The sequence below is a fragment of the Cupressus sempervirens genome, chromosome 1, assembly GCF_028749045.1.
Source record: "Cupressus sempervirens isolate cs-2001-9-10 chromosome 1, ASM2874904v1, whole genome shotgun sequence".
Lineage (NCBI taxonomy): Eukaryota > Viridiplantae > Streptophyta > Pinopsida > Cupressales > Cupressaceae > Cupressus > Cupressus sempervirens.
In genome coordinates, this window is record NC_143118.1 from 316,472,619 (window position 1) to 316,498,630 (window position 26,012).

Sequence of the window (26,012 nt, forward strand, 5' to 3'; positions counted from 1 at the left end):
GTCTTATCATATCGACATCATGATACCTACATATCTATACATGTACATACATGTATGTATACATACGTAAACCAATTTTATATATATATAAGGACGTATATGCATACTTGATATTTGGCGTATACGTAAGAAATATATGGTTGGGGTTTACACATGTACAAGTATATGCATACATACACATATAGGTATCTGTAGATTCCATGCAATTATATACGAAGACAATATCATTATTTCTTTCACCTTGGCTATTGGTTTAATATTATCTCATGTGTGGCCACCTTTTCTATCAAGCAATATAGTTTGAGATGGCCATTTTAATATTTGTGTCGATGACTTCTTGAGTACATTGTAACTCCTCCACTACCACCCTCTTCTTGTAACGGAGATAAGGTGCGAGTGATTTATTTATTACTCCCCCACTACTTGGGAGGCGACTCTTCTCTTCTTATAGTTATTCCAAGCTCATATTTTCTTGCAAGCACTCTTTCTTATGGCCTCAAGCCGAATGCAATCTTCCTTAGAATAGACTATCGCAAATTCTTGCTTATTATAATGGATATCAAAGACGTAGAATCATATCAACGATGTTGCCAGTAGGCCAGATAACAATCATCGCATTGCAACCCATTATTCGCGAGCCGAGCTAGACAAAGCACTAATACAATTACAGGTCATGCAATTGTTACTTCTGATTTATTGCCATATTTTCTCTGTTCTCGAGTGTTTAAGAATCAATGATGTAAATTAGTTGTTGCATTATCATTATCCATCCTTGATCATGAACGAAGCAACAATGTCATAAATAAGCCACATAATGTTGTTAAAGAAAGTATTAGAAATTTTTGAATATCTTTGTTTACCCTGCATATCAGGTGTTACTAATAATATAGACCCGCAATTATAAATTGTCATCACTTTGAATGACAAGTGATCACATTGCTAATGGCATATTTTGTGTGTGATTAATTGAAGCAAGCATTGATGTATATTACTTCACATAAGGCATTGATCTAATTTGTACAGAGGTATTGACCATATAGCTCTAAGACAAGATCAGTTCGAATGGAAACAAATCTAAATTACTAAAATGATACTTGCATTGTACATGGTTCGAAATCTCCTAGGATACACCCAAGGCCAGAAGGGTCATGCATTGATGGGTGGGGAGGAGAAGAAAACCCTGCAAGAACAAACATATGTCAATATATGAAAGTAATAAAATGGTAAAATTGTATATATCAAGTCAGCTCATGGTAGACCAAAGTTTAGATCTTGATGCCTAGTCAGGTGGTGGGATTGATACTCTAGTACCAGGATGCTCAGTGGATGGACAAGGTGTTCCATGTCTATTTCCGAGTAGGGAGGGCCTTTCTCGTTAGAGATTGTGTGGGGATAAGTAAGGTCTGTGGTTGGTGGTTGGGTGGTTAAGCCCCTGAAAATGTTTCGCTCTCCACAAGATGTCAAGACATGCACCAGACAAAGATTAGTTATGCATTCAAACATTTGTTGGTAACAGGTATTTTACTTTTATGGTGTTTATACAAGTAGAAGATATAATTGATTGATTTATATCATCGATTCAGTTATTTCCTTTAATGAAAGAAACTTTTCTCATCAATGTAATTGGTAGCTAGTCAGATCGTTTGATCTTCCAATTGAACATAGAATATATCTATATGCAAGAGATAGGTTTATCCAATGGATTGTTATTTCAATCTTTCATTTATGTGAATAATAAATATGAGTGTGTTTTATAACTGAACGTTATTGCCATAGTTAGCAATGGAAGGAAAAGGGATGATATAGTGGTATTTGATGCCCTAAATGATACAATGGTATTTGATGCCCTGAATGATACTGGTATTTGATGCCCTAAATGATATAATGATATTTGATGGTGATTGTCATTTCAATAAAGTGGTATAGCTAATTATTCCTAAGCGGTATTCCGTATTTATGGACTAACCTGGGTTTTGCAGAATCATCCATAGACGGATTTCGGTGTTGAATTCTACAGTAGGTAGATTTTAAATTCATTAATGGTGTCTTCAATTTGTAGTTATGAAATTTCTATTTAACTGATTGAAACCATTAATCTCATTCACATGAGCATATTTGTTATAACTATCTTCCTATGAATATGAAGTATTAACTGTATTCTATGATATAACTAGTTGTTAGTTAAGACCCAGTAAAAGTGGTTGTTACACTCTTGTATTTGACCTTATGGTCTCATAAAGGAAAGAGTTTCCTTATGTCTCGCCTATTCATTGGTTTACTGTCAAAGGCTAATATCATGTCTATATACTGTGATGCCACCATTCATGAGCAACCTTGTCCACGTGCAAAGCGGCATTTTATAGACTCTTCTTCAGGCATAGGATTGACACTGAAATAGGTTTCCACTTTTTGGACCAATGCTCTCGCTGAAGTTGTATCAGATCCATCAAAATAAGTTAGGCTAAGTTTCCCAACCTTCTTGCACAAGTCATTATGTTGTTCCTTATAGCCCTGTTGGGCATATGCCTCGTCCTAAGATACATATTATCTCGTAGGGATTTATCACGCTGAAAATCTAAACCTGCAGCAACCTGATCTTGTCTAAGCTCCTCTTGTAATTTAACCAATTTAAGATCATTCCCTACTAGAGGTTCCATTCTGGGTGGAAACCAGGCATAAGAGGTCCACCTAAAGCCGCTCAGTAGGGCTGACTTGCAGCTTTGGTTTGGTCCTCTTCATCTATCTGCTCATTAATTCCTAAAATTGGGCTACAGCGTCAACCAACTGCCCATTATCCTGATCCGTTTCCTCTTAACGTCTAAGCAAGGCATACAAAAGGAGTGTTTTGCGATCTAGTTTCTGGTTGCCCCTTTCACCTCTTTCAACTATGTTCAATGAATGTGACAACTGCTCAAAATGGTTCTCCAAGTGCTGTTCTATTGGATCTGAACGCCATTGCTCCCAAAAAGCTTTCTCTTGTTTCCTTAGTCTTTCCTGATAACTTCTTTCTCTGAAACTGTTGCTCATAAAAGCTCAGTAACCCACTGCATGGCAAGAAAAACTGTGCCAGGATACCACCTAGTGTACTGCCATGTTCTTTTTAAACTAAACGTATAATGTTACTTTTCATTGGTGCAGAAGGGGGAAAAATTTTCTGTTTGTTTTTTTGATGATTCAGCGGGAAACTATAATAAATAGCAGCAAACACAAATTATGAAACAATGTAAATATCATGCAATTTTGCGGCAGAGAAATTCCAGATTGCTCATCAAGATAATGGTTTTCCTGCAATACAACAGCAACCGAAAATGATAAGTACCCTTACAAATCTAAATCAAACATACCCAGAAAAGGTTGATGACTTGTACCCACTGCCATAATGAAATCAGCTCTACAAATTTCTCTAGATATGGGCACCACCCCTGCAACTTTAAGTGCCAAATGAAAGTGGAATGATGGAATAAATCTACATCCCTAACTGTCACAAACAGGTCTGACTAAACCCCTTTTAATCTCTCCAAACAGCTTCAGCAAGTCTGCAACAGCTTTATTAATGAAAGATGCAACTAATACGATAAACCCATTTGTTACTGTTGTGACCAATAGTCACATCATCGCCCAAGCCTGGGGCCCCTTTCTATTTTCGCCAGCTGTTTCCTTATTCTGTAAAGTGCATAAAATCTCCCACTTCAGAAAAATCCCGCTTTTCATGGGTCGCAGTTTTCAGGAAATGAAGAAATATTGTGATCAAGGAAAAATCCCTCATTCCTTGAAAATCCCGACGCGAAAATCGTGGAGCACAATCTTAGTGAGACATGGGAATAATATCATTGAAGCAATGGATATCCAATGAAGCCAGAATAGTGGAAAATTTTGAAGCTTGCAGGTCAAATCGGGGTGATCATGAGTACCGACTGAAGATTTTTGAAAGACGTCAAACAATCCCTACCTGTCATTGCTTTGGTAGACTCGTGTCTTTATAGTTTCCTGTTAACTTTGAAAGCTGCATGATACCGGACTTAACCTTTTCATCAGGCTTGACTATAATAGATTTTGTGGCAAAGGCACATTCGAACTCCAAGATGACATAGTTTCTGAATCAATAGGTCCAATATTTCTGTGATGTGACAGGAGTCGGTGTTTGGAGTCTCCGCTCTTGTCAACAGCACACTCACCTCTACTGTGCTACCTCAGATAAAGGTGTCCTCCAAGTATGGAGGAGTCATGCTGTGGGCTAAGTACAATGACGAGCAAACCAGTTATAGCTCAGGATTAAAGCTTCTGTCTGATCAACTTTGTTTCAGTTCCCACACCAAATAGTAATGAGGCGACTCATCACACAATATTTTCAGTTAGTATATCAATGGCTTCTTCTTTTGCTTCCCAGATTGAATATGTGTTGAGCCTGCATCTTTGCCTAAACAATGCTAGTCCAGCGCAAAGGTGGGCTTGATTGTGTGGCAGACTTTTCAGAGGATAATCTATATTGTAGTCTGCCCAAAGTTAAATGCATTTCTAACGCAAAGAGCTGCCATTGCTACTCTATACATGTTTATTATGGTGAATGGAAGGTTCAGAAGGATACATGTTTATTATGGTGAATGGAAGGTTCAGAAGGAGGCGGAAGAGAAAAAATTCTCCACTCCTTCAAAATCCCGACCCGCAAATCATGGAAAAGATCGCTTTGGACTACGGAATGCAGTTGTGGCAGAGAAATATTATCATTGAAGCAATAGACATCCAATAAAAAGCCGGAATATTGAAATTTTTGAGGAGAAATCCAAACTTTAAAGCAAGAGAGTGAAATTTCTTATGAAGTGAAAATTGGATTCAGAGGAGAAAAGCGAAAAAATAATTTTTCCTTCAGAAAAAGTTTTTTGGATTTACATTTAAAAAATTAAATATTAGTTTTACTAATATTTAATTTGATTTCTTTTGAATAATAATCAAAAAAATAAAAAATGGAGAAAAAGTTGCAAAAGAATTTGATTTTTTTTCATTTAAAAATGGAAGTTAATTGAATATTGATTTTTTTAAAATTGATATTTAATTAATAAAACTAAAAAAAAAAATCAAAATAGAAGAGTACTTAGCTTCATCATGAAGTTAAGAGCATAAAAAATAGCAACTTTTTGAATCAAACGGCAAAAAGTGACAAGTGGCACAAAAAATGGAAACCTTAATGGTTAAGTAAAACAGCTGCCTAATTTTAGTCTGCAGATTTAAAGGCATCTTTTTTGAAGGATGATTTATATAAGAAACCCTCTCATTCATTCAAGCTCACACAAAAATTTGAAGAGCAAATCAAGAATAGGAGTAAGATTTGAGGAGTTCAAGGGAACAGATTTTTTGAGAAATTTTCTGAAATTGTTGAGGAATTTTCTAGGAATTCACGACAGAAGATTTTGAATCCCATCAGAAAGGAATTTTCTTTGCAGTGAGTTGTGCGGATGAGTTAAAAAAGTGAATCTTGAAAGGAGTATGGAAATTTTGGCGAAAATCCAAAATCTTTGTCTTATGGACAAGTTGTATCCGTTGTTTTTAAATACTTTCCTTGCATAGTCTTATGTATGTACGTTTTCTATTTTGCAGGAAAGGAAAATGGCAAAGCCCACGGGAACAGGAGAAACGCGAGGACAACTGATAAAGAATGAAAGGAGAGGATTCTATCCTGAATCCAAAATTGTGTCAAAGTGGGCAGAAATCGGAGATACAAGCCTCGGCGGCCTTGATTTGAAAGATTTCAACCGAAGAATGCTCGGATACAATGACCATCAACCGACACACCTAGCCACAAGAATTGTGAGAAGTGGAATTTTTGCTGCAGCTGCTTTCCCTTCTTCTTTTCAGCATCCAGAATTGATCGTGGAATGTACTAAGCACTAGAGTCCTAGAGACAGAACCATCCGAGATTCTGAACGAAATATTCTAGCAGATTTTTCTCCGGCATCCATTTCTGAAGCATTTGGAATTCCTTCAAATCCAAGGATGGTCACAAAAACACAAGAGCAAGCACTGAGAATCTATACATCTGGAATCAATTTTTGTGAAGAAATAATCAACAAAAAATGGTTGAAAAAGAATAGACCGCATCATTCCAAGATTCTTAAAGAAATAGTATGGCTTGACTTGCAGAAGGAATATAGTGATATGGTCATGATGTTGAGTCGCATATTTGGCATGCCTTATTCTTATAGGTTTGAATCTTGGATGTGGTATTTTGTTGAGCAAGTAATGGAGGAAGGCGACAGACTAGATTGGGTTGGGCTCATAAGTGATAACCTAAATGAACAGTTGATGAATATAGAACATACAAGGAAATTTTACATGAGCTCCTATGTCATCTACATGCTAGCACGGAGGACAAATTATGATGGACTACGATGCAAAGGACCAATTGGAAGCGGAAGCCAACACCTCAAAGTCCATGAATGTTACCCGCAGTTGCATTTGTATTCAAAGGAGGATTACATGAAGGTTAATGATATATTTTCCATGCGAATAGTAAGAACACTGCAAAAGAGGCCACATATAAGAATGTCAATAGGTGCAATGAAATTGATCGAGGAATATGGCGCTTGGTTCATTCAGTTTCCTACCTTTTCATATATCCGAGTTCAAGGATTCTCCACAGAACCATACAAATTTCCCAGGTATCCAACGGACAAGATGGTCTTGTTAGAGCTTACTCGACAACTTACAACCTATGACAAGATTCAGAAAGGGAAGAAGAAGTTGAGATTGCAGTTTCCAATCTCCATAGGAGAAGGGAAAACTGAAGTATGCCCATGTCTAAAAGCTGCAGAGAAATCATCAGATGAGCTCCACTTCTTCCGCCTTCCGCTTTATCCAAAGAGGAATGATTTTGATCCTTACAACAAGATCTCATTAGTAGGAGGATCAAAGTACCAACACAAAGTTCACCTTGAAGACTTTTGGGCAAATGCAGCAGATGAGAACGAGATTAGAAAAAGATTGCATTCAAGACTACCATTGAACATTATTAGAACATGCAACATATTCAAGGTTCCTAATCAAATGGAGGAGAACCCAAACGTGATGCAAAAAGGATTCAATCCAGAAATGATAGCTCAACCATTTGATTGGAAGAAGAAAGAAATTACAGATCTTGAAGCCCTTTCAAAACCAATCTTAGATTTTACAAAGTGGTGGATCGAGCGTAAGCTTGAAAAATTAGTCGCACCAGCAAATGGATTCACATATAGGTTGCTTGGCCATAGACCACTTAGGGATGAAAGATCAAGACAAATATCTGAAGGGACTATTGAAGAAAGGGGAACTCCATCCGAAGATGTAGGAACCAAGAAAGGGAAGGAGGTACCTCGAGAAAAGCGCCCTAGGATTGAGGAAGTCATCCAAGAACCTCAAAATAAGAAGCAGAAACATGGAGATGCCCCCTCTTCTCGGAGTTGAACTCCAAGTGTCCAAGAGATAGAAACTTTTGAAAGGCAGGATGTAGGGACAAGTATAAGGAGATTCGAGCAAGAAGAGAATTTGGATAGGCCAACTCATGATAGGTTGAGTATAAATGCTTATGAAAAATCCATGCAAGAAAGAGGGAGAGATCAAGATATTGCTACGGAAGAAAGTCTTGCTACAATCTTAGAGCGAGAAATGATTAATGATGGAGATGGTCCACTAGAGGAAGAAACTCCAAGAGTAGCAATACATCTTCCAAGTACTGAGGCCATAGTTCCTGAGGTTAGGATGGATAGTCCAGGAGGTGAAGAGGAGATTGATGTTCGAGCAATCCAAAGGAAAGAACAATTGGTAATTCCAGGGGACCAAAGTATATCTATTCCAAAATGGTTGAGGCAACGAATTCATTTGCGTCAACAAAGGGAGGTTGATCCAGCAATTGAATTACAGGAAATTTTGGACCGATCAAACCGATCAGAAGAACAAGGGAAAGCAAAAAGATATACTAAATTCATCAGAGGAGAATCAGGATCCAGAATCTTACAGATTGCGACTCCCACAGTTGACAAAGGGAAAAATCAGATTGCTCCAGATGAATACCATGTTACAGAAGTAAATCTTGGTCGGGCCTCCCGAGAGCAAATATTAGAAGAATTTGATGACTCCACACAGGCTTTGAAGGATAGGTTGAAGAAAGTAGAAGAAGGGTATGAAAAGCAGAAAAGAGAAATTTGGGCCTTATGTCAGTACATCGATAACTTGCCTCATCCAGTAAGAGAGGAAGGTCCATCATTTGTCCCTCCAACAGGTGTTTCCAGTGAAGTGGTAGGTGATATTGACAGAATCAAACGGATTGCTCAGGGTGCAAAGATTTGGATCGAAGGAATTCAGGAGGTAGCCTTCAAACATGCAGAAGAGTTAGTGCAAGTGCACAATAGGGCATTGGCTGCAATCTCTAGGATCCAGTGCATGGAGGAATCATGGGTGGATGAGCATATTTACCAAGAAGAGGTGATTGCCGACATTCAGAGTCTGATGGATACCCCAAAGCAAGAATTAATTGATGGTCGAGTTATCAGCGAGGGGGATGTCTATGATTTTATTCGATGGTACAGTGCAGTGATCATGGCTAAGGAAATGTTTGAGAGCTTTGCCAGGGAATCTAGTCGATGGAAGAAGATTGTTGATAACATCAAGCAAGGAATATCAAATGCGGTTGCATCTTTGTTATCACAGAGATTGTTGGAAGAAGAAATGACAACTGATAATCTGAAAGTCAAGTTAGAGGAATTCTTTCAGCTAAACGTATATGGAAGAGATGATTTTGAGAACTTCTCCATCTTCTCAAATACAATGCACACTACTAAGGACTTGATACCAGATTGGGATGAAAGCTTGGGAAAAGCAGAAAGAGCAATTGCAGTTCTGGAATTCAAGCAAGAATCTGCACCAAGCATCAGTACAGAGGAGTTGGAAACAGTATTGGATCGATTTCGATCTTTCAGGCAAAAGAATCAAGGATAGATGCATTAAATGCATAGTGGGTGTGCATAAGGATCATTTATTACACTCCACTCCTTACATGAGCATGCATAGTGGGCATTTATTACCCACTATAGTAGTGGATTCCTTGTGGCATTAATGTAGATTCCTTTCCATTGCCCTAACCCTAATTAGGGTTGATGTGGCAAGATCTTGGCCATCGGTTATTGTGATCATCCGAGCCACCCGTTGTAATCGAGGACCTATATAAAGGCCTCATTTCTCATTTGTAAAGGGGAGATTTTTATGAGATTGTTGCTATGAATTACTGAGATAATAAAGTTTTCATTGGAGTTTGGTGAATACTTGACATGTCTTAGTGCTTGCTTGTTCTCCTAAAATTTCTTCAAGTAGATTAAGTTTAGCATAGTCAATGTGTGGTGATTACAATGGAGAATATGATGGTGTATTGATGAATTCCTTTGGTTCATACTTTTGACGTTTTAGTGATTCTAATTCGTTGTGTAAAGTTAGCCTGAACCTCTTTCATGCATATGCTCAACTTCTATCATTTGTATACATTGTTCTTTATAATGGTGTATGCAGTGATATGAAAATCTTTGGCATAACCCTTGAAGATTGCACTGGTTCATGCTTAGTTGTAGTATAACTTGGCGAAGCTGAATTCAGTAAATTGAGGAATTTGTCCACTAGAATACTATTTGTTGTTATCACTACCCTTAGGATTAGAATAGAATTCCTAAACCCCATCCTATTTAATTTTTGCATATTCTGTGAAAAATCCAAAAAAAGCGCTTCATTGCAAAACCTTAAGATAGCTCCCACATCCAGTATGGCTTGAAATGAATATGAATAAACACGTAAGGCCCCTTGTGATCATCAGCAAATCACATCAACCACCGATCTTATCCACAGTCAAGACCTGGCATTAAAAGAACCTTGAAGTCATTGTATGATCTTCTAGCAATCTCAACATATATGAAATGAACCCGACAGGTTATTGCCTCTTTAAACACCAAAATCTTAATCACTTCAAGAGTTTGACGTTTCGTCAAACAGTTAGCCAACAAGCTCTGATACCACTATGATGACCCTCACTATATGAATTATTAAAATATCAATACCGGAGTATGGCAATTCGTCGAACACTTGGCATGAAACATGATTAATCCATGATATGTCTATTTTACCCAGTCATAGTTGTAACTTGATGCAGTGGATAAGTAACAAAAACTTCAAGAAGACAATTTTATTGCAAATATTATGGTATAGCAAATAACAATCTGAATACTGAGATTTTCGACTTACAATATCAGGAAAGAAATCTGACATCTGTCGTTCCCATTAATCGCTACATGCAACAATGTCTGAATTAATATACGTTGCTATCTCAACGGTGACCGAATGAATCCTAGGTCGATACTCAACTGACATCCGCACCTCATTAATTCGTCATCCTCTGAAAACGGCTAAGAAGTTCTCTTGTAACATCAGAAATAATGTCCGTCTTAAGTGAGCAACAACGCGCTCACTGATTGATGAAAATTGCTATGATGTCACAGAACTAGCCGGATCAAGTCTGAATGGCTATGCGAATTATTTTCAAAGAAGGTGAATACTGACGATTAGTCCTTCTCCTGCCAATCCGTCTATTCTGCGCGGTAATCATCAACCTTCAAACGGCGTCTCAAGATTTTGCTGGAAATCGGCGATGTAATTGAAAATGCCTTCACTGCCCAAACGCTCCTGTTAACCCGTCCAAACCAAAACGCACCTTCTTGAGCCTGACCGCAGATCCCACACAAACCGTAAAGGAGATTTAATATTTAATGTCGTCCTCCTGTTTTAATTTGGCAGTCCACGATGAATGTCTTGCGTCCCTTGGTGACGCCTTCGGCCCGACCTGTAATTGGTCTGAAAACAGTTGGAATATGCTTGAGCAGATGCCTTAATCCGCGGTTCGTGTCGTCTACTATTTCCAGCCCTGTCTTCAATGACAATTTTGACTATGTGTAGTCCCACGAAATATGTATAGCCTGGCTGCTTCTTCACATCCGATAATTATTTCCTCCTATGGTGAGAATAGTAAAACCTTAGACGCACACAGTTTGATGCGCCTTCAGCCCGACTATCCTTGACAATGGTGTATTTAATTGTGAGCTCTATCAAGTAGGGTGTCAGATTTGTCCTCCGCTGCTGCCGGTTATAAACTCATATTTCTTCAGTTCGGCTGTTGCCTTTAACCCAATTCTTCACTGTCATCCGACTTTAATGTATCATTCAAAATTGACCTTTGGCCACGAATTTAGCCCTGATGAAATGACTGAATGTCACCTCCAATCTGCAATAATTCAGATGATATTCCACCCTCAAAACTGCGTACCAATTGAGAGTTTTCGTTCTCAATCGCCAGTTGTGACAATTGCAGAAACCCTAGGTTCCACAATGCACCTGTAATTGAATCACAATCTGAAAACAAGAGAGATAAACAACTGCCTGATTCGAATGGAGCCCCAGGGCGCCTATTTATTCTTTTCTCTCCACCTTCTTCAGAGACTTCTAGAACATTTCTGATTTTATCTCTTAAGTGACTTTATTAAATATTTTTATAATCCAAGTCACTTTATTAAATTAATTAAATATAAAGTTACCTTTTAATATTTATTTATTTGATAACTTTATAAATAATTAACTTAATATCACTTATTTATTTAATTAAAATAATTAATTAGTCGTCCTTAAAATATTCATTATTTTGGACAACCAGATTATTAAATTAATTAAATCGAACTGTCACCAAAAATGGGGACATGACAATATACAAGACTTTATTCAAGAGAGGATAAGCTATTTCGGTATTTTGTTCTACTGTTTGGCGAGTCATAAAACACACATCAACAGTTACATGTATGATAAACACCATAAATCTCCCAGACTGTATCTTTCAACAGCATAGAAGATGTCATTAGTGAGGGGCTCCATACTCACTAATCCATACGAAGCCTCCAGAGAAGGTACAGCCAAGCTCCAAAATATGCTTCAAATAGGGTGCTGCCTTTGCCTCTAACTACCGCACCCAATTGAGGAAAGACACATTTTATTACGTTCATTTTTTTTTAACCTTTATAAGTTGGACACCACCTTTAGGTTTCCCTGATTTTTATTTATTATAAAAAAATTATAACCTAAGTTAGGTGCTCACTGCTAAGAGTCCCCTTTTTCAAAACAACTTACGATGATGGGATCCACAAATGACTGGACTTTCTAATATTTAATATTAAACATTTTAAGTGAAATATTTTAAATTCATTTAAGAGTCAAGACCTTATGTTATTTAAAAATGAAGTCCTGGACTACCTAAAATACAGAAGTACACCCAAAACTAGGTAGATCACCTCCAGAGTTCCTTATTCTCTTACCCATTAGCCTGCAGGAACTCGACTGACTGGGCTAATGTTTCACCCCGTCAACTGCTTAGGAGGGGGTTATTAGCTATGTTGCATGGGTACACATGCCCACACCTCTAGGATGTGTACCAAGTACCGGCACACGTACCCAAGTACCAAGTACTCAGTGGAGAGCATCATAGCTAAGGACCTTGATTAAGATTTATGATTTTTGTTTCGATTTTTGTTTGTGTATCAGCTTGCTGTTTATCAAGCTTAATTCAATACAAAATCAGTTTGAGACTTTTGATGCAATATTGGTTAACAGTAAACTTTCACTGTTCAAATCTGAAGTTTATCATTTGCAATATGTAATTGTTGCATGATTTATGATCTTTTTGTTCATGTTTAAAGTCTACCTTCTCTGTTATGCATCTAAACATTTAGCATATATTATTATTTCAAACATATTGCAAATCCGGAACTGAAACTAATATATTACATCTGCAAACTTTATCACCGATCTTGTTTTTATAACCCATTGTCATGACTCATATTTTCAAATTTTCTATAAATATTAAACTATATTTTAAAAATTGACAAACCCAAGAACCCCTGTCCCCTATATTGAAAATAGCCGTAGTACCCCTGTACCTGTGCAAACTTGGTTATTACAGAATTGTGCAGGCTAAAAATTTCAAGAATATTTTAACATGATTCACAAATTAATAAAACAGAGTGTATGAATGTACATGACAGTAAACATTGGGTAAAGCTATAAATAAGAACTCCTTAGAATAAAAGAAACTATAGAATGATGAGTAAAGAATCATAAAGGGAAGGACAAAAACAGGAAAATGCAAGAAGAAAAAATAATAAAATTCTACTCTGGCAAATAAGTAAATCTGTAGTGTAGACGAGAATGTGATGCATCCAAAACATACCTTTTCAGTATAGTACTCGAAAGCTATTTTTTTATTTCCTGCTTCATATATATTGCATTGGGATAATATCTGCAATAGGTGCAATCATAAAAAAGATAAGGAAAATGACCAAGTCAGATAATCAACGGCTTTATAGAAGATAACAACCGACTTTTAGAAACTGAAGATAATCCTGACAATAATTTTAAAAAGCTACACAAGGCGGAAAACACAATTATAGTGGGAAGTTTTGACCCAAAATAGAAGTACATAATTTATGACTAGAATGAAGATACACTCCACTTCAAAAGTTGGTAGGTACCAACCTGTGATTCTACGCTTGCACAGACAGCATAGATTCCCCAATTCCTAGTGTAGTTGTTATAAAGATGGACCATTCCAAACCTAACACGAGGATGTCGCTGTACGGTCCCATCAAAAAAGCAATGATGTATTGTTACCCTCATACATCGATCACCAACATGAGTAGGGTCAGCTCCAATAAGAATTGTCTTGTCATGATTGAAAAAGTGACACCTGCAACCAGAAGGGAATACATTTGCTTGTTATTGAATAAAAAATACCATATTCATCATTCAAAATCTAGAATTCCAATATTTAGAACATCTATTAACTAATATAAGTGAAATGACATTCCAGGGCTCAGCTGTATGTCTAGGTTTTTTCACATTAAGATCAAAAACTAGTTTACACTTTACTGTGACATCATCTCCCAATATCACTAGTTACTCTTATATGAAAGCCTATGTAATCAGGTAGAGTAATTAATAATTCTCATGAAATGTCATGAATCGGGAACAATTGGAATGGAAGGCTTAACCAACTGACGAGTCTATATATGTACCTGTGGGGAACAAAGGTAAGATATCATGATTGGTATTATTATGCAATCAAGGAGAATGTCATTTTTTTACCATTGTTGTTGTTGTATGGTTATATATCTTCGATTTCCTGTATAATATGCCATTGATAGTACATGACGTTGTAACATCGTGGCTTGTATTGGGTGCATTGTACGAACTCACTCTCGCTGAGAAACCAACATTTTAGCATCATTGCGTAAAAATTCGACCCTGGAGGTTAGAATGTGACAGGTGGAAGGATGAAGGCATTATGGATCATACTTTTGACCAGCAAGTACTAATAACCAATAGTGGCATCGAGGAGGAAGTAACCAAAGAGGATGCGTTGACGTTGAACCTCTTTCAAGAGTGGGACGTAGTGGTAGACAAGTACATACGACAGGAGGTAGAGCAAAGGGCTCTCCCCACCAGTACGGTACATGTCAAACTCACCATGAACAAGGCAATGTACGATCTTCTGGGAAGCCTTTCACAACTACTCACATTGATGCAAGAACATCTTGGGGTAGTTGGCAATCTTGTATGCTGGAGAGGTTTTGAGCTTGGAGTTGGTGGACTCGATTGAAGGGAGGTGATGATCGGTCAATATTGGGGTAGTTTGTGGTTGTAGTTTCACCCAAGGAAACTTAGTGACTGAAGGGCTCGATGGTGCTTGTGGTGCTCGGTTGATATTTTGTTCGGTGAAACTTGTGCTCAATGATGTTTGCGAGAGCTCCATGGACGTGCTTGCTTGGTATGCTCGATGTATACTTGGCGTGCTCAGTGGTTGTTGTTGATGCTCAGTGGATTGGTTCACTAACTGGGTGCTCTTGGAGATTCGATCAGCCGACTTGGTGCCTTTAATATGTATTGTGCATGATTATGACGTGGATCAATCATGGGATACGTGAGGACTTATTCGTGGTCTTAGTTATTTCTCCTATGTACATTTAGTTATTTCTCCTATGTACATTTAATGTTTGTTGAAAGTCGATTTAAGGCATATTATGTTCGTTTGGGTTCTAGATGATTCCATTTGCAATAGGCTGACTTGTGTCTATGAAGTATAAAAGGAGGGTTTGGGTACTATTTTAGGCATTGAAGTCAATGCATGCAATAGCAGAGATTCAAAGAAGGAATCTTAAGTTGTGAACTTAAGAGCAGAGCTAGTAGTTGAGTGTGGGCTTAGGAAACAAGAAGATTGCTTGGTGGCTTGTGTGCACAAGCTTAGATCTTGCTTGAGGTTTCTACCAGATTATTGTGTTGTTACAGATCCGGGCTAGCTAGGGTTGGGAGTATTTGGATCTTGCAAGGTCTTGCAGAACTGTTATTGTAATTGCTTTTGTAATTGGCACATTGCATGTAATCGGTTATTTGATTAATAAAGAGTTGGATTTTCTATCAGATCTAGTATCTTGTGTTGTGTTTCCATTGTGTGGTGTTTTTTGGGGGCTTGGTAACCTCCTTTGAAGTTTCACTGGGCCTTGCACTACGTCAAGTGGTATTAGAGCGAAGGTTTGATCTGGTTGACGATTGTTGGAGCATGGTTGCAGAGATTTTGTGTGATTTGGTTGGCAGATCTGTGTTCCTCAACTTGTGAAACTCTTGCCTGGTTGTTGTGTGAGGTGACATGATGCAGGAGCATCCTAGGGAAGTCAGCGATCCTATATGCAGGGGCTTCGTGCTCAAGTTTGTGGAGTTATGATTCCGCATACTAGGGAACCTTTCCTTAAGTGCGCGTGATGATTGGATTCATCGTCTTAGAGTAGAGCTATTTTGGTGACCGTTGGTCGCAGGTTCCTGATTTATTGGCAAAACTTTAGAGATTGTATTCATGAGCTTTGATCCGAAGGAGTTGGTGTATGCGCTCTTGGATTTGGATAGTTGGATGGCAAGTGGACCTATGTCTAAGTGCACGTATTCTTATGTGGTCCTATGAGTTAGTTATGTATTGTAAACTTGGGGCCTATCCTAAGTATTTAATTTCATGTTATGTATTTAATGTTTGTTATGAGCCGACTTGTGGCTTAAATATGCATTTAATATAAGGTTTTATTTAATCTGTGATTGCTAGGCCGACTTGTGGCTTAGTTGGGTATAAGTATAGGTGTCTTGTGGAGTCTTAAGTCATAATCCTCCAACTTGGAGAAGAGGATGTGGTAGAGAAGCTAACTTTGAGAAGGGCTAGTAGCTGAAGCTTGGGAAACAAGGAGATTGTTGGTGGGCTTGCGAGCACAAGTTTAGATCCTCCTTGGAGGTTTCTACCGGAGTGTGGTTCTGGACTAGCTAGGTTTGGGTTTGGATTCGGATCTTGAGGGATCTTGCAAAACTGTTATTGTAATTGCTATTGTATTTGGCTATAACCAGGAAGGCCTTATAGCCGGGCACATTGCATGTAACAGTTATTTTATAAATAAAGAGATGCATTTGGTATCAAATCATGTATCTTGTGTTGTGTTTCCGCTGTATGATTATTTGTTGGGGGCTAGGATATCTCCTTTGGGGATTCTCCTGCGTTGCACTGCATCATAACAAGTTGCGATCTGACTTACAAGCAACTTAGGTTTGTCACAAGGTGCTCGGGTTGGATTTGTTGCAGAGGGTTTTCGAAGATCTTGGAAGATGCCTCTAAGAAGATTGGACCCTAGGGCGATTGCAAACTCTAAGATGGAGTTGATGAAGAATGATATGATCGCTAAGATCATGAGAGCTATAGTTGGTGTACCGAGGAGAGTTGGTATAGAAGATGGTCATGAGAAAGTTGTAGAAGACTTTGAGCTCACTGGATCTGGTGGTGAAGATAGAGTCAATCGTATGGAGAGATCTGTGGAAGACAGAACTACTTAGTTGGATAGATCTGAAGCTCAGTTGAAGCTGAAGCATAAGATGGATGTTTTTAATTTATCTAGTACTTTGAATCCTGAAGACCTGATTAATTGGGTTGGTGAATTAGAAGACTACTTTGAGTTAGAGGATATCAGTGCTCCGCTCAGAGTGAGGTCAGCACAAACTAAGTGGAAAGGACATGCTGCTTTATGGTGGAGAGAATTACAACGAGATAGAGAAGAGGAGGGTGAAATGAAAATCACTAGGTGGAGATTGATGGTGACAAAATTGAAAGCTAAGTTCATTCCTATTGATTATGAACTTGAGTTGTTTAAGAGATTGCAGAATCTGAAACAAGAGGGTATGACTGTGAAGGATTACACTAAGGAGTTTTACAAGTTACCTATTCGGTCTGGACATAGAGAACTTTCTAAGGAAAAGGTGGCTATGTATATTAATGGACTAAGATTCAATATTCAGAATGAGATTGGTATGTCAAAGATTGATTCGATTGAGGATGCTTATCAGTATGCTCTAAAGGCAGAAGATAAGTTGGAGAGAAGGCATCAAGGTAATTCCCGAGGTAATTCCCGAGGGAAGGAGAAGAAAGATCACTCACTCAGTTGAGGATGAACCAAAACCTGTTGAACAAAGGAGAAGAATAAGTAGAGCTGGATTTAAAAGTACTTGTTTCAAATGTGGTGAAGAAGGATAGATCTTTTGAATGTCCCAATGCTGACAGGAAGGTCAATGATAAAAAAGTTGTTGTAGTGAATGAGAATGAGGACTTAGTGAATGAGCTTGAGGTGGAAGATAACTTACTGGCTCGACAAGTATTGTTTGGTAAGAAGGTGTTGGAACCTTGTCAAACAAGGAATTTGTTCAAGACTCGATGTAAGTCTAAGAGTAATTGTTGAAATGTGATTGTGGGTAGTGTTAGTACTAATAACTTAGTTGCTAAGGCGATGGTTCAGAAACTTGTTTTGAAGAGAACGAGACATTCTTATCCTTATAGGATTAGTTGGTTGCAAGATCTAAATACATTGGTAGTGAGGGCACAGTGTCTTGTTGATTTTCAAATTGGGCAATATGTAGATCTAGTGTTGTGTGATATTGTGGACATAAGTAGTTATCACATATCACTTGGTAGACCTTGGTAATACGATTGCAGAGAAGTGCATGATTGTGTCAAGAGTGTGTTTTCTGTTGAGAAGGGTGGAAGGAAGTTTTCCTTGATTCTTTGCAAAATGCAGAACTCGGTAGGAAGAACTTGAGCTTCAATAGGCAAGTTGAGTTGAAGGATTCTCAAGGGGTTAGAAATCAGCGTGGGAAACAGACTTGTGGTACACCGAGGAAGGATGTGAAGAGGCAGAGAAAACAGTTGTCCGTTATAGGAAAAGAATGGCCGAAGTGGAATAAAGGCAAGAGTGTACAAGTTGATGACTTGAAAGACATGTATGTGAAGAACCAATTCGGGATTTATGTGTTGAATCTTGGAAGATGTTCCTCTAGTTGTTATGAACATATTTTCGCACCTGGGGTGTCTGATGCAGGAGCATCCTAGGGTAGTTGGCAATCCTATATCCTGGAGAGGTTTTAACCTTGGAGTTGGTGGACTCAATTGAAGGGAGGTGATGCTTGGTCATTATTGGGGTAGTTTGTGGCTGTAGTTTCACCCAAGGAACTCGATGACTGAAGGACTCAATGGTGCTTGTGGTGCTCGGTTAATATTTTGCTCGCTAGAACCTGTGCTCAGTGATGTTTGTGGGAGCTCGGTGGACGTGCTTGCTCGGTGTTGGTAAACAAATTTGTTCTTTTTTTAATTATGCCTCTTAAATGCCCAAATTATGAACGATATCTGGTTACAAACAGTTGAAAAGCCACTTATAGATAGACGAGCTTTTCTCTAAATTAATAGGTACAGCTCCCTATGGTGGATTTGCAATGAATTATGTTTTATTCCTAAACTAGTATGGGGGTGTGTTCTTGACCTGAGAACAGAAGAGGTAAAACCGAGCCAAACCTAAACAGGATCTAACCCAGGTAAAAAAAGATTTCTGAGGAACTGATTAAGTTTATGAACCCACACATCTTATGAACTCACAAAGCTTAATAGCATAACAAATAATACTGAACTGAATTAATTAGGATCTGAACTACAGAGAAGAAGTTAACTAAAAGGGAAAAACGTTTAAGGGATTCCTCTTTGAACGTGCAATGACACTAATTATCAAATTCGTTCGCTGCCTCGAAACAAGGGAATGAAACTCTGTTCTTTCCTTACTTCAATCCAAACAAAAGAGAAAACATTAAATAACAACTAACAGAAATGGAACAAAAAATAGTTGATACAAAATACCATTCAATTGGCTCTGCAACATCAAGTACTTCACATCAAAAATTCACCGACCTTTTATTAATCTTTCAATTTCATACATATAGGATTCTGAGATGATCGTTACAATAGAAGTTCAATCGGTTCATCTCCTCAAAGAATGACAAATGGCAAGAAACCAATTTGTCATATTGCAATAATTACATAAGAAAGTGAAAAAGGGGGGCAGAATGTGAATCACTTCGTCTTCTTCCCCTTTTCTACTTTTGTTCTATAGGCCTTAGCAGCAACTATGATTGGGATTAGCTCTTCATGCCTAAGCACGCGTATGTTGGTGTATCTCAAGAGCCACTTAGAATGTTCGCTAGCCAACTCCTTCACAACATTCAATTGATTTAGCAATTCCTTTATGGCCACGTGTATGCATCCGCTGAGTTTCTGGAGTTCTACAACTCTATTTTAATTATTGGAAGATACATCAGTCAGACTATCTAAAAATTTGGAGAAATTTTCCTTCATGACATTTATCCCAATGAGTGCTTTCCCCTGGCCACTACTCTGTGAATCTATATGTAGTCCCCTCATGAGTTCAAATCCTCTGTCTTGAGTCTTCTTCACTTTATCCTTTGTTTCCTTAAGTCCTTTTTCTACTAATAAGATCATCTCTAACTTGAATTGCATGCTCTGAAGCCATTCGAACAGAGGTCAGTCTCCCTTCGGCAAGATTTTTGCTTCAACGGCTTCCTTTTCCTTCATTTGGATAATCATCTTCAGAAGAGAGATACAATCGTCGCTCTTCGCTCTTTCTCCGGCCAAAGTACTGCTATTTGCTAAGATGTTATCCTTCTCTGTTTCTAATCTTAAGATAACATTACCAATTTGTTCTATAATAGCAACTCCCTCTAATTTGAGTTTCCCAATCCAGTCTTTACCAATTTGACCAAAGTGCCTATCTTCCTAAAGTTGAGAGATAAGGGCTTGAACTTCGGCAGCAGTAGAATTTCTTGTTACTGATACTCCGGAGATAGTTGCCAATGGGGTGACCAATTGTCTAATGAATCTGTTCAACTCTTCTATCTCAACCTTCATCCTAACTTTTGACAACTTCAAGTTTTCTAATTGTCCCTCAATTACTTCATTGGTTGACTTCCACAAGCCAACCTTGGTGTCATGTCTGGCCTCTCCAAGGTCCACTGAGTGCATAGTAAAATCATCAGTAGTCATATCTTCAATTCTTCCTTCTTTGTTGGGCTTGGCTATCTCCATTGTTAGGTGCCTTGTTTCTGGATCTTGCCCAAGTATAGACAAGGTTTTCTGCCTCTTCACCTTGGTAAATGCAAATCTAGAATGAACGGCAAGGGATATGGTATCCTTGGTGGGGGCGCTTTCATCTTTCCTTTTTCTCTCTCTCTCCAAAGTATCCTCTAACCAGGAATCAATGCCTATCACTTTGGAGGCCGTCCCAAGTGATTATATGCTAAACATCTTCTTCTTAACTGGAGTGATTGTCATCACAGTTGAAGAGAAGGGATTCTTTGGGGCCTGAGAAATGAGCTTGGAAGAGCTCTGGCCTTTCTCCACCTCTGAGGTTTTCTTCATTGCCTCATCAGATTCAGTAGATTCACTGTTGTTGCTCTTTCCATCTCCCAAATCTACTATCTGCACTGGGGAGCCACTTGGTTGCAAAAGTGTAGCACTTACTGGCGGAACTAAGCTATGATGGGGTGAGGAAACTAGGGTGATATGAGGGGAGAGGACAGGTGTAACATGAGGAGAGGGGATTGAGGTAACAGCACTATCCTTTGGCTCTTCCGTCTTCTTCTCCTCAGCATCAATTTGGGTTCCAATAACTGGGAGGGAGCCATCATGATACATCTTAGCTATGGGAATGCTCTTGTCTGGAGGTTGGTCACCTCCTCCTGAAGGTTGAGTCGGTCCTTGAGTGATAGCTACTGTTACGCCTGGTGTAGCACTCTGGGAGGGAGTTGTAGTTGTTGGAGAAGCTTGAGTGGTTGTGCCCTTACTCCGGCTTCTTTTGGTTGTCCATTCAACCCACTTCCCAGTTCTTTTGATGATTTGGGCCATCATAGTGTCTAAATCTTCCTCAGCATCCTCATAAGGCTTCGAACTAATAGGAGGGTTCCTTAACTTAATCAAATATGCATTACTATACATATATTGCCCATCATCCTCCAATCCTTCAAAATTAAGATTGATAGTATATGTTTTTATTTGCTCCACTGTGAGCCTGGTGAAAGCACAATCTCGACTTTCAAATTCATCTTTACAATCCGCCCAATAGTCTTCAATAGTGGTAATGTGTTTGATCACACTCACAATCTACAACACATCCCTAGCATATCCATTCGGATCAAACATAGGTCTCAAGACCTCATACATCTCCAATTTGTATTTCATCTCGAACACTTTGAGCATATTCTTTGCATCAGATCAGGACTTGCAACTGTAAGTTCCTACTTTCATAGGGAACTCATATCCCTTCTTCTTCAAGCTTCCACTTAGCACATTCACCTGGACCGCCTGCCTGACGATCTCTATTAGCACGATCATGTCACTCGGATACCTGGGCAGCTTCAAGGGGAATCCATTGAAAGTTGCAAGACGCAAATATGAAAAAGATGAGAACTGGATAAAATAGCTTCTGAATTGACTAATAGCCACCATTGCCTCCGAATTGAATCTCCTCTCTGGGCATCCTTGGAGTTCCCTACAAATTCTCATTGTGAATGCATCATTAACTTTGACATACTCCGCATAACTATTTTGCAATTGCAAACATGGATAAAACTCATAACAGTTCACATCATCGGAAAAGTTTTCTATTCTTGGAAGGCCCAGCCATAACTGTAGAGATGCTAGCATGTAAATCAGAAAGGAAGACATATAGAAAGTGTTGTAGAACTTCGCAGCACTGAGAGCCTTGGAAAGATTTTCACTTACCTCATGAGCCCAATCAATATATTGTGTATCTGAACAAATAACTTGTACCAGAAAGAAATATTTTTCAACGAAATTTAAAGCCTCTACCTCACCTTTCAGTCTATGCAAGAGAACCAGAATGTCTAAAATCTCAAGTTTAAGGTTAGTACCAAATAGAGTTTTGGGGACCTTACTCTTGGCGCTCTGCGGCTTTTGAAACCAAGATTGCATAATTTCCTTCCTCCACACCATCTTCTTTGCGGAGAACTCAGAGACTGCTCCTACTATCAAGTCCAAAAACTCCTCCCGCTCTGGAACTCGGAGGCAATTCACCACAGTTTGCCTATCAATGGAGATTAGTACTATATGATCAAGTAACACAATCTGTCTGGTATCCGGATTATAGTGATTTATGCATTCATAAATCAATTCTGGAGCTTGGACTACCACCGAGAAACCAGCTAGCTAGCTCTACTAGTCCACTTCCTCGAAGCTTCTCAGTTATGGGATGAATCGGCTCCGACTTCAACCTCCTTTGGAAATCTTGCATATCATAAAAATGGAGTGAAGTATCCGCGAAATTCTGCAATGTGGACTTGATTCCATTTAGCCCATCAAACCCCACAAATCTGGTTGCCACTCTCTGAGAATGAAGTAAATTGAAATTTTGAATCTAGATGAAGAACAGGATATTGAATTGACAAATACAGACTATTTGAAAGTGTTGTGCAATTTAACATAATAACATTTCAAGAAAAAGCGATAGTTTGAATAATTGTTATGTTCCCATCTATATAGGAGTCTCAATTCATCTGTTGATCTTCAGGATTCACGCCACACAAATGAATTAAAGGATAAATCCGTTGAAACAGTAAATGCGGGAGCTCTAACGAATATTTCAATGTCTTTTCACTATTTCCATTGGCCCAACAGTAACTTTCCTTTCTTTCATACCTACTTTTCCATTTTTCATTAAGTTTCAAAGAATTATGAATAGAGTACCCCGTAAGGAAATATCCGCCCAATTGAATTTTGCTCAGAATACCTTTCTCGCAATGGTTAGATTGTTTCCATTATCATTTTAAGATGTTTTGTGTGTAATTCATGGGCCCAATCCGCTTTACAAAGTTGATTTTCTCTTGAATGCGAAAAATCGTCCTCATGGATTGAAAACCCGCAGAGGAGAAGACGATCCCATTTTTCCGCCCAGACTTTCCTTTAAACTTTATCCTTTGAGTTAATATTTCCTTTGGGTTTGGAAAATCTTGAAAGGACTACAAAAGTCAATAAGGGGCCCACTTCCTTGTTTCTTTCCTTTACAATTGCCTTTGGTGGAAAACGGACTTCATGGGTCAAAAGCCCGCCGAGGAGGTGTCATTTTTGAGTTTTCCGCTTAAGATGATTCTGAGCGTTGTGATGAATCCGGAATGTTTCCCAAGGTAGAATATTGTAATGAAAATAAGGATTTTCCATTAAATAGCTCATTATCTTCTTATATAGGCCTGTAAACATCATCTATTACTCTTCGCAAAAAATTGCCTTCATGGGTTAACCCACCGAGGAGAAGGCGATGCTTGATTTTCCGCAAGCTTCCTTCTTTCATTGAAAACATGATAAGTCACGAACAAGCCCAGCTTTGTGAATAACCTTCGCATGTTGCAAGAATCCCCATCGAATTAGGTACTAAGCTACCCATAAACTCACAACATCAAGGAAAACCACCCAGCCATGAAATGTGGGAGAAGGGAAAGATGGAAAATCCAATGGAGATTCTTTTCACCTAAGGGGAATTAAAACTAGACCCAGACATACCTAGGCTTAACTAAGACACAAAATTTTTCACTTTTGCAAAATGGTTACAGGGGGAAAAGTAGGGCAACACTCAATATGCTCGGTGTATACTTGGCGTGCTCGATGGTTGTTGATGCTCGGTGGATTGTTTCACTAACTGGGTGTTCTTGGAGATTTGATCAGCCAACTTGGTGCATTTAATGTGTTGTGCATGATCATGACATGGATCAATCGTGGGATATGTGAGGACCTATTTGCGGTCTTGGTTATTTCTCCTATGTGCATTTAATGTTTGTTGTAAGCCGATTTAAGGCTTATTATGTTTATTTGGGTTCTAGATGATTCTATTTGCAACAAGTCGACTTGTGGCTGTCCAACTATAAAAGGAGTGTTTGGGTAGTGTTTTAAGCAGTGAAGTCAATGCATGGAGTAGCAAAGATTCAAAGAAGGAATTTGGAGTTGTGAACTTGAGAGCAAACTTAGTAGCTAAGTGGGCTTGGGAAACAAAAAGATTGCTTGGTGGCTTGTGAGCACAAGCTTAGATTTGAGCTAGCTAGGGTTGGGAGTGTTTGAATCTTGCGAAGTCTTGCAGAACTGTTACTGTAATTGCTTTCGTAATTAGACATAATCGGGAAGGCCTTACAGCCTGGTACATTGCATGTAATCAATTATTTAATGAATAAAGAGTTGGATTTTCTATTAGATCTTGTATCTTGTGTTGTGTTTCCATTGTGTGGTGTTTGTTGGGGGCTTGGTCACCTCCTTTGGGGGTTCACTCAGCCTTGCACTTCATTAGACACACACACATACAAGACTTGTGAATGGAAGAGGGAGATTGGGAAGAAAGACTCCTAGTGATGTTGTGGGCTTATCAGACTACCTATAATGAAACAACAGGATGCACACCATTCTATCTAATATACAGCCAAGAGGTCGTTGTACCTGCAAAGTACACAGTGTCAAGATTAAGAGTAGTAGTATAAAACCAATGGGGAGATACCGAAAGTCTCAATGAACACTACACCAATTTGATGAAATTGGATGAAAGGTGGATGACAGCACAATGGGCAATTGAAATGGCCCAACAAAGAAGGAACTTTTGGCACAATAAACACCTATAGCGGATAAATTCTTACCAAGCCACTTAGTTCTCAGGGATAATGGTCGTAACAAAATTAAGCCTAGGAAGTTCAAAGTTTGTTGGCTTGGGACAAATAAAGTCAAAGAAGTAGGGAGCAATGGGGTTGTTCAACTTGCTAAACTCGAGGACAAACCTATCAAGGAATCATAAACGGGTCCAAATTAACAATGTATAAGGAGAGAAGGGTAAATAGTGTTGATATCAATATGTTTGGGTACACAACTAAGGACGATCGAATGATTGGCCGAGGGAAGTCGAAGAAGACCCCATAATAACACAAGAGCCATACGGAGTAGACATGGATTGGGCTAAACCCATAACATCTATGACTAGCGAGGAAATACGTAGAGGTCGTAGCAATACTAAGGCTAAATAAACATCTCACAAATACATTATTCAGGCACCTAACCCCGTGAGAGAGAATAACTATGGCAAACAATCATACCTATAGCTCAAGCCACTGGAACACAGAGGGGAGGAGTAGTTTCAGCACTTCCCACAGCGGGAAGGCACAACAGAAGGGGGTAACACAACAGCAACAGCAGGGACTAAAGAGAGAGACATACATGCCTCTACAGACAATTGGCTACAATTGTTGAGCATGTCAATGGATGCCTCTACAAAAGAGGGCACACTGTGTAATGTCCCCTTTTCTGGGACATTATAATTCTATGTAGCCAGCTCACTTCGCCTAAGTTTCGGGGGCGAAAAGGTTCTTTACAAGGTTCAGTTCAAGATTTGGCCTAGACATTTCAAGTTCTAGACCCATCGAAGCAGTTTTGGCAGGTTGTCCAGATGCTTACTATTTTTAGTAAGTAATCAGAGCTCAGTATTTTCAAAACCTCAGTGTTGGGTTGGAAGCGT

The 26,012-nt window shown here is 38.7% G+C and overlaps 1 protein-coding gene across 1 annotated transcript in view; it reads right to left on the reverse strand.

Moving 5' to 3' along the window:
- The window catches only part of LOC149577407 (Pectin lyase-like superfamily protein), a 77,420-nt gene that overhangs the window by 42,562 nt on the left and 8,846 nt on the right, over window positions 1–26,012 (reverse strand). Inside the window, exons 3-4 of the mRNA XM_089823795.1 lie at window positions 13,579–13,789; window positions 13,274–13,342 (exon numbers count right to left, since the gene is read on the reverse strand). Coding sequence (XP_089679921.1) covers window positions 13,274–13,342; window positions 13,579–13,789 — 280 coding nt within the window. The remainder of the gene's footprint in view (window positions 1–13,273; window positions 13,343–13,578; window positions 13,790–26,012) is intronic.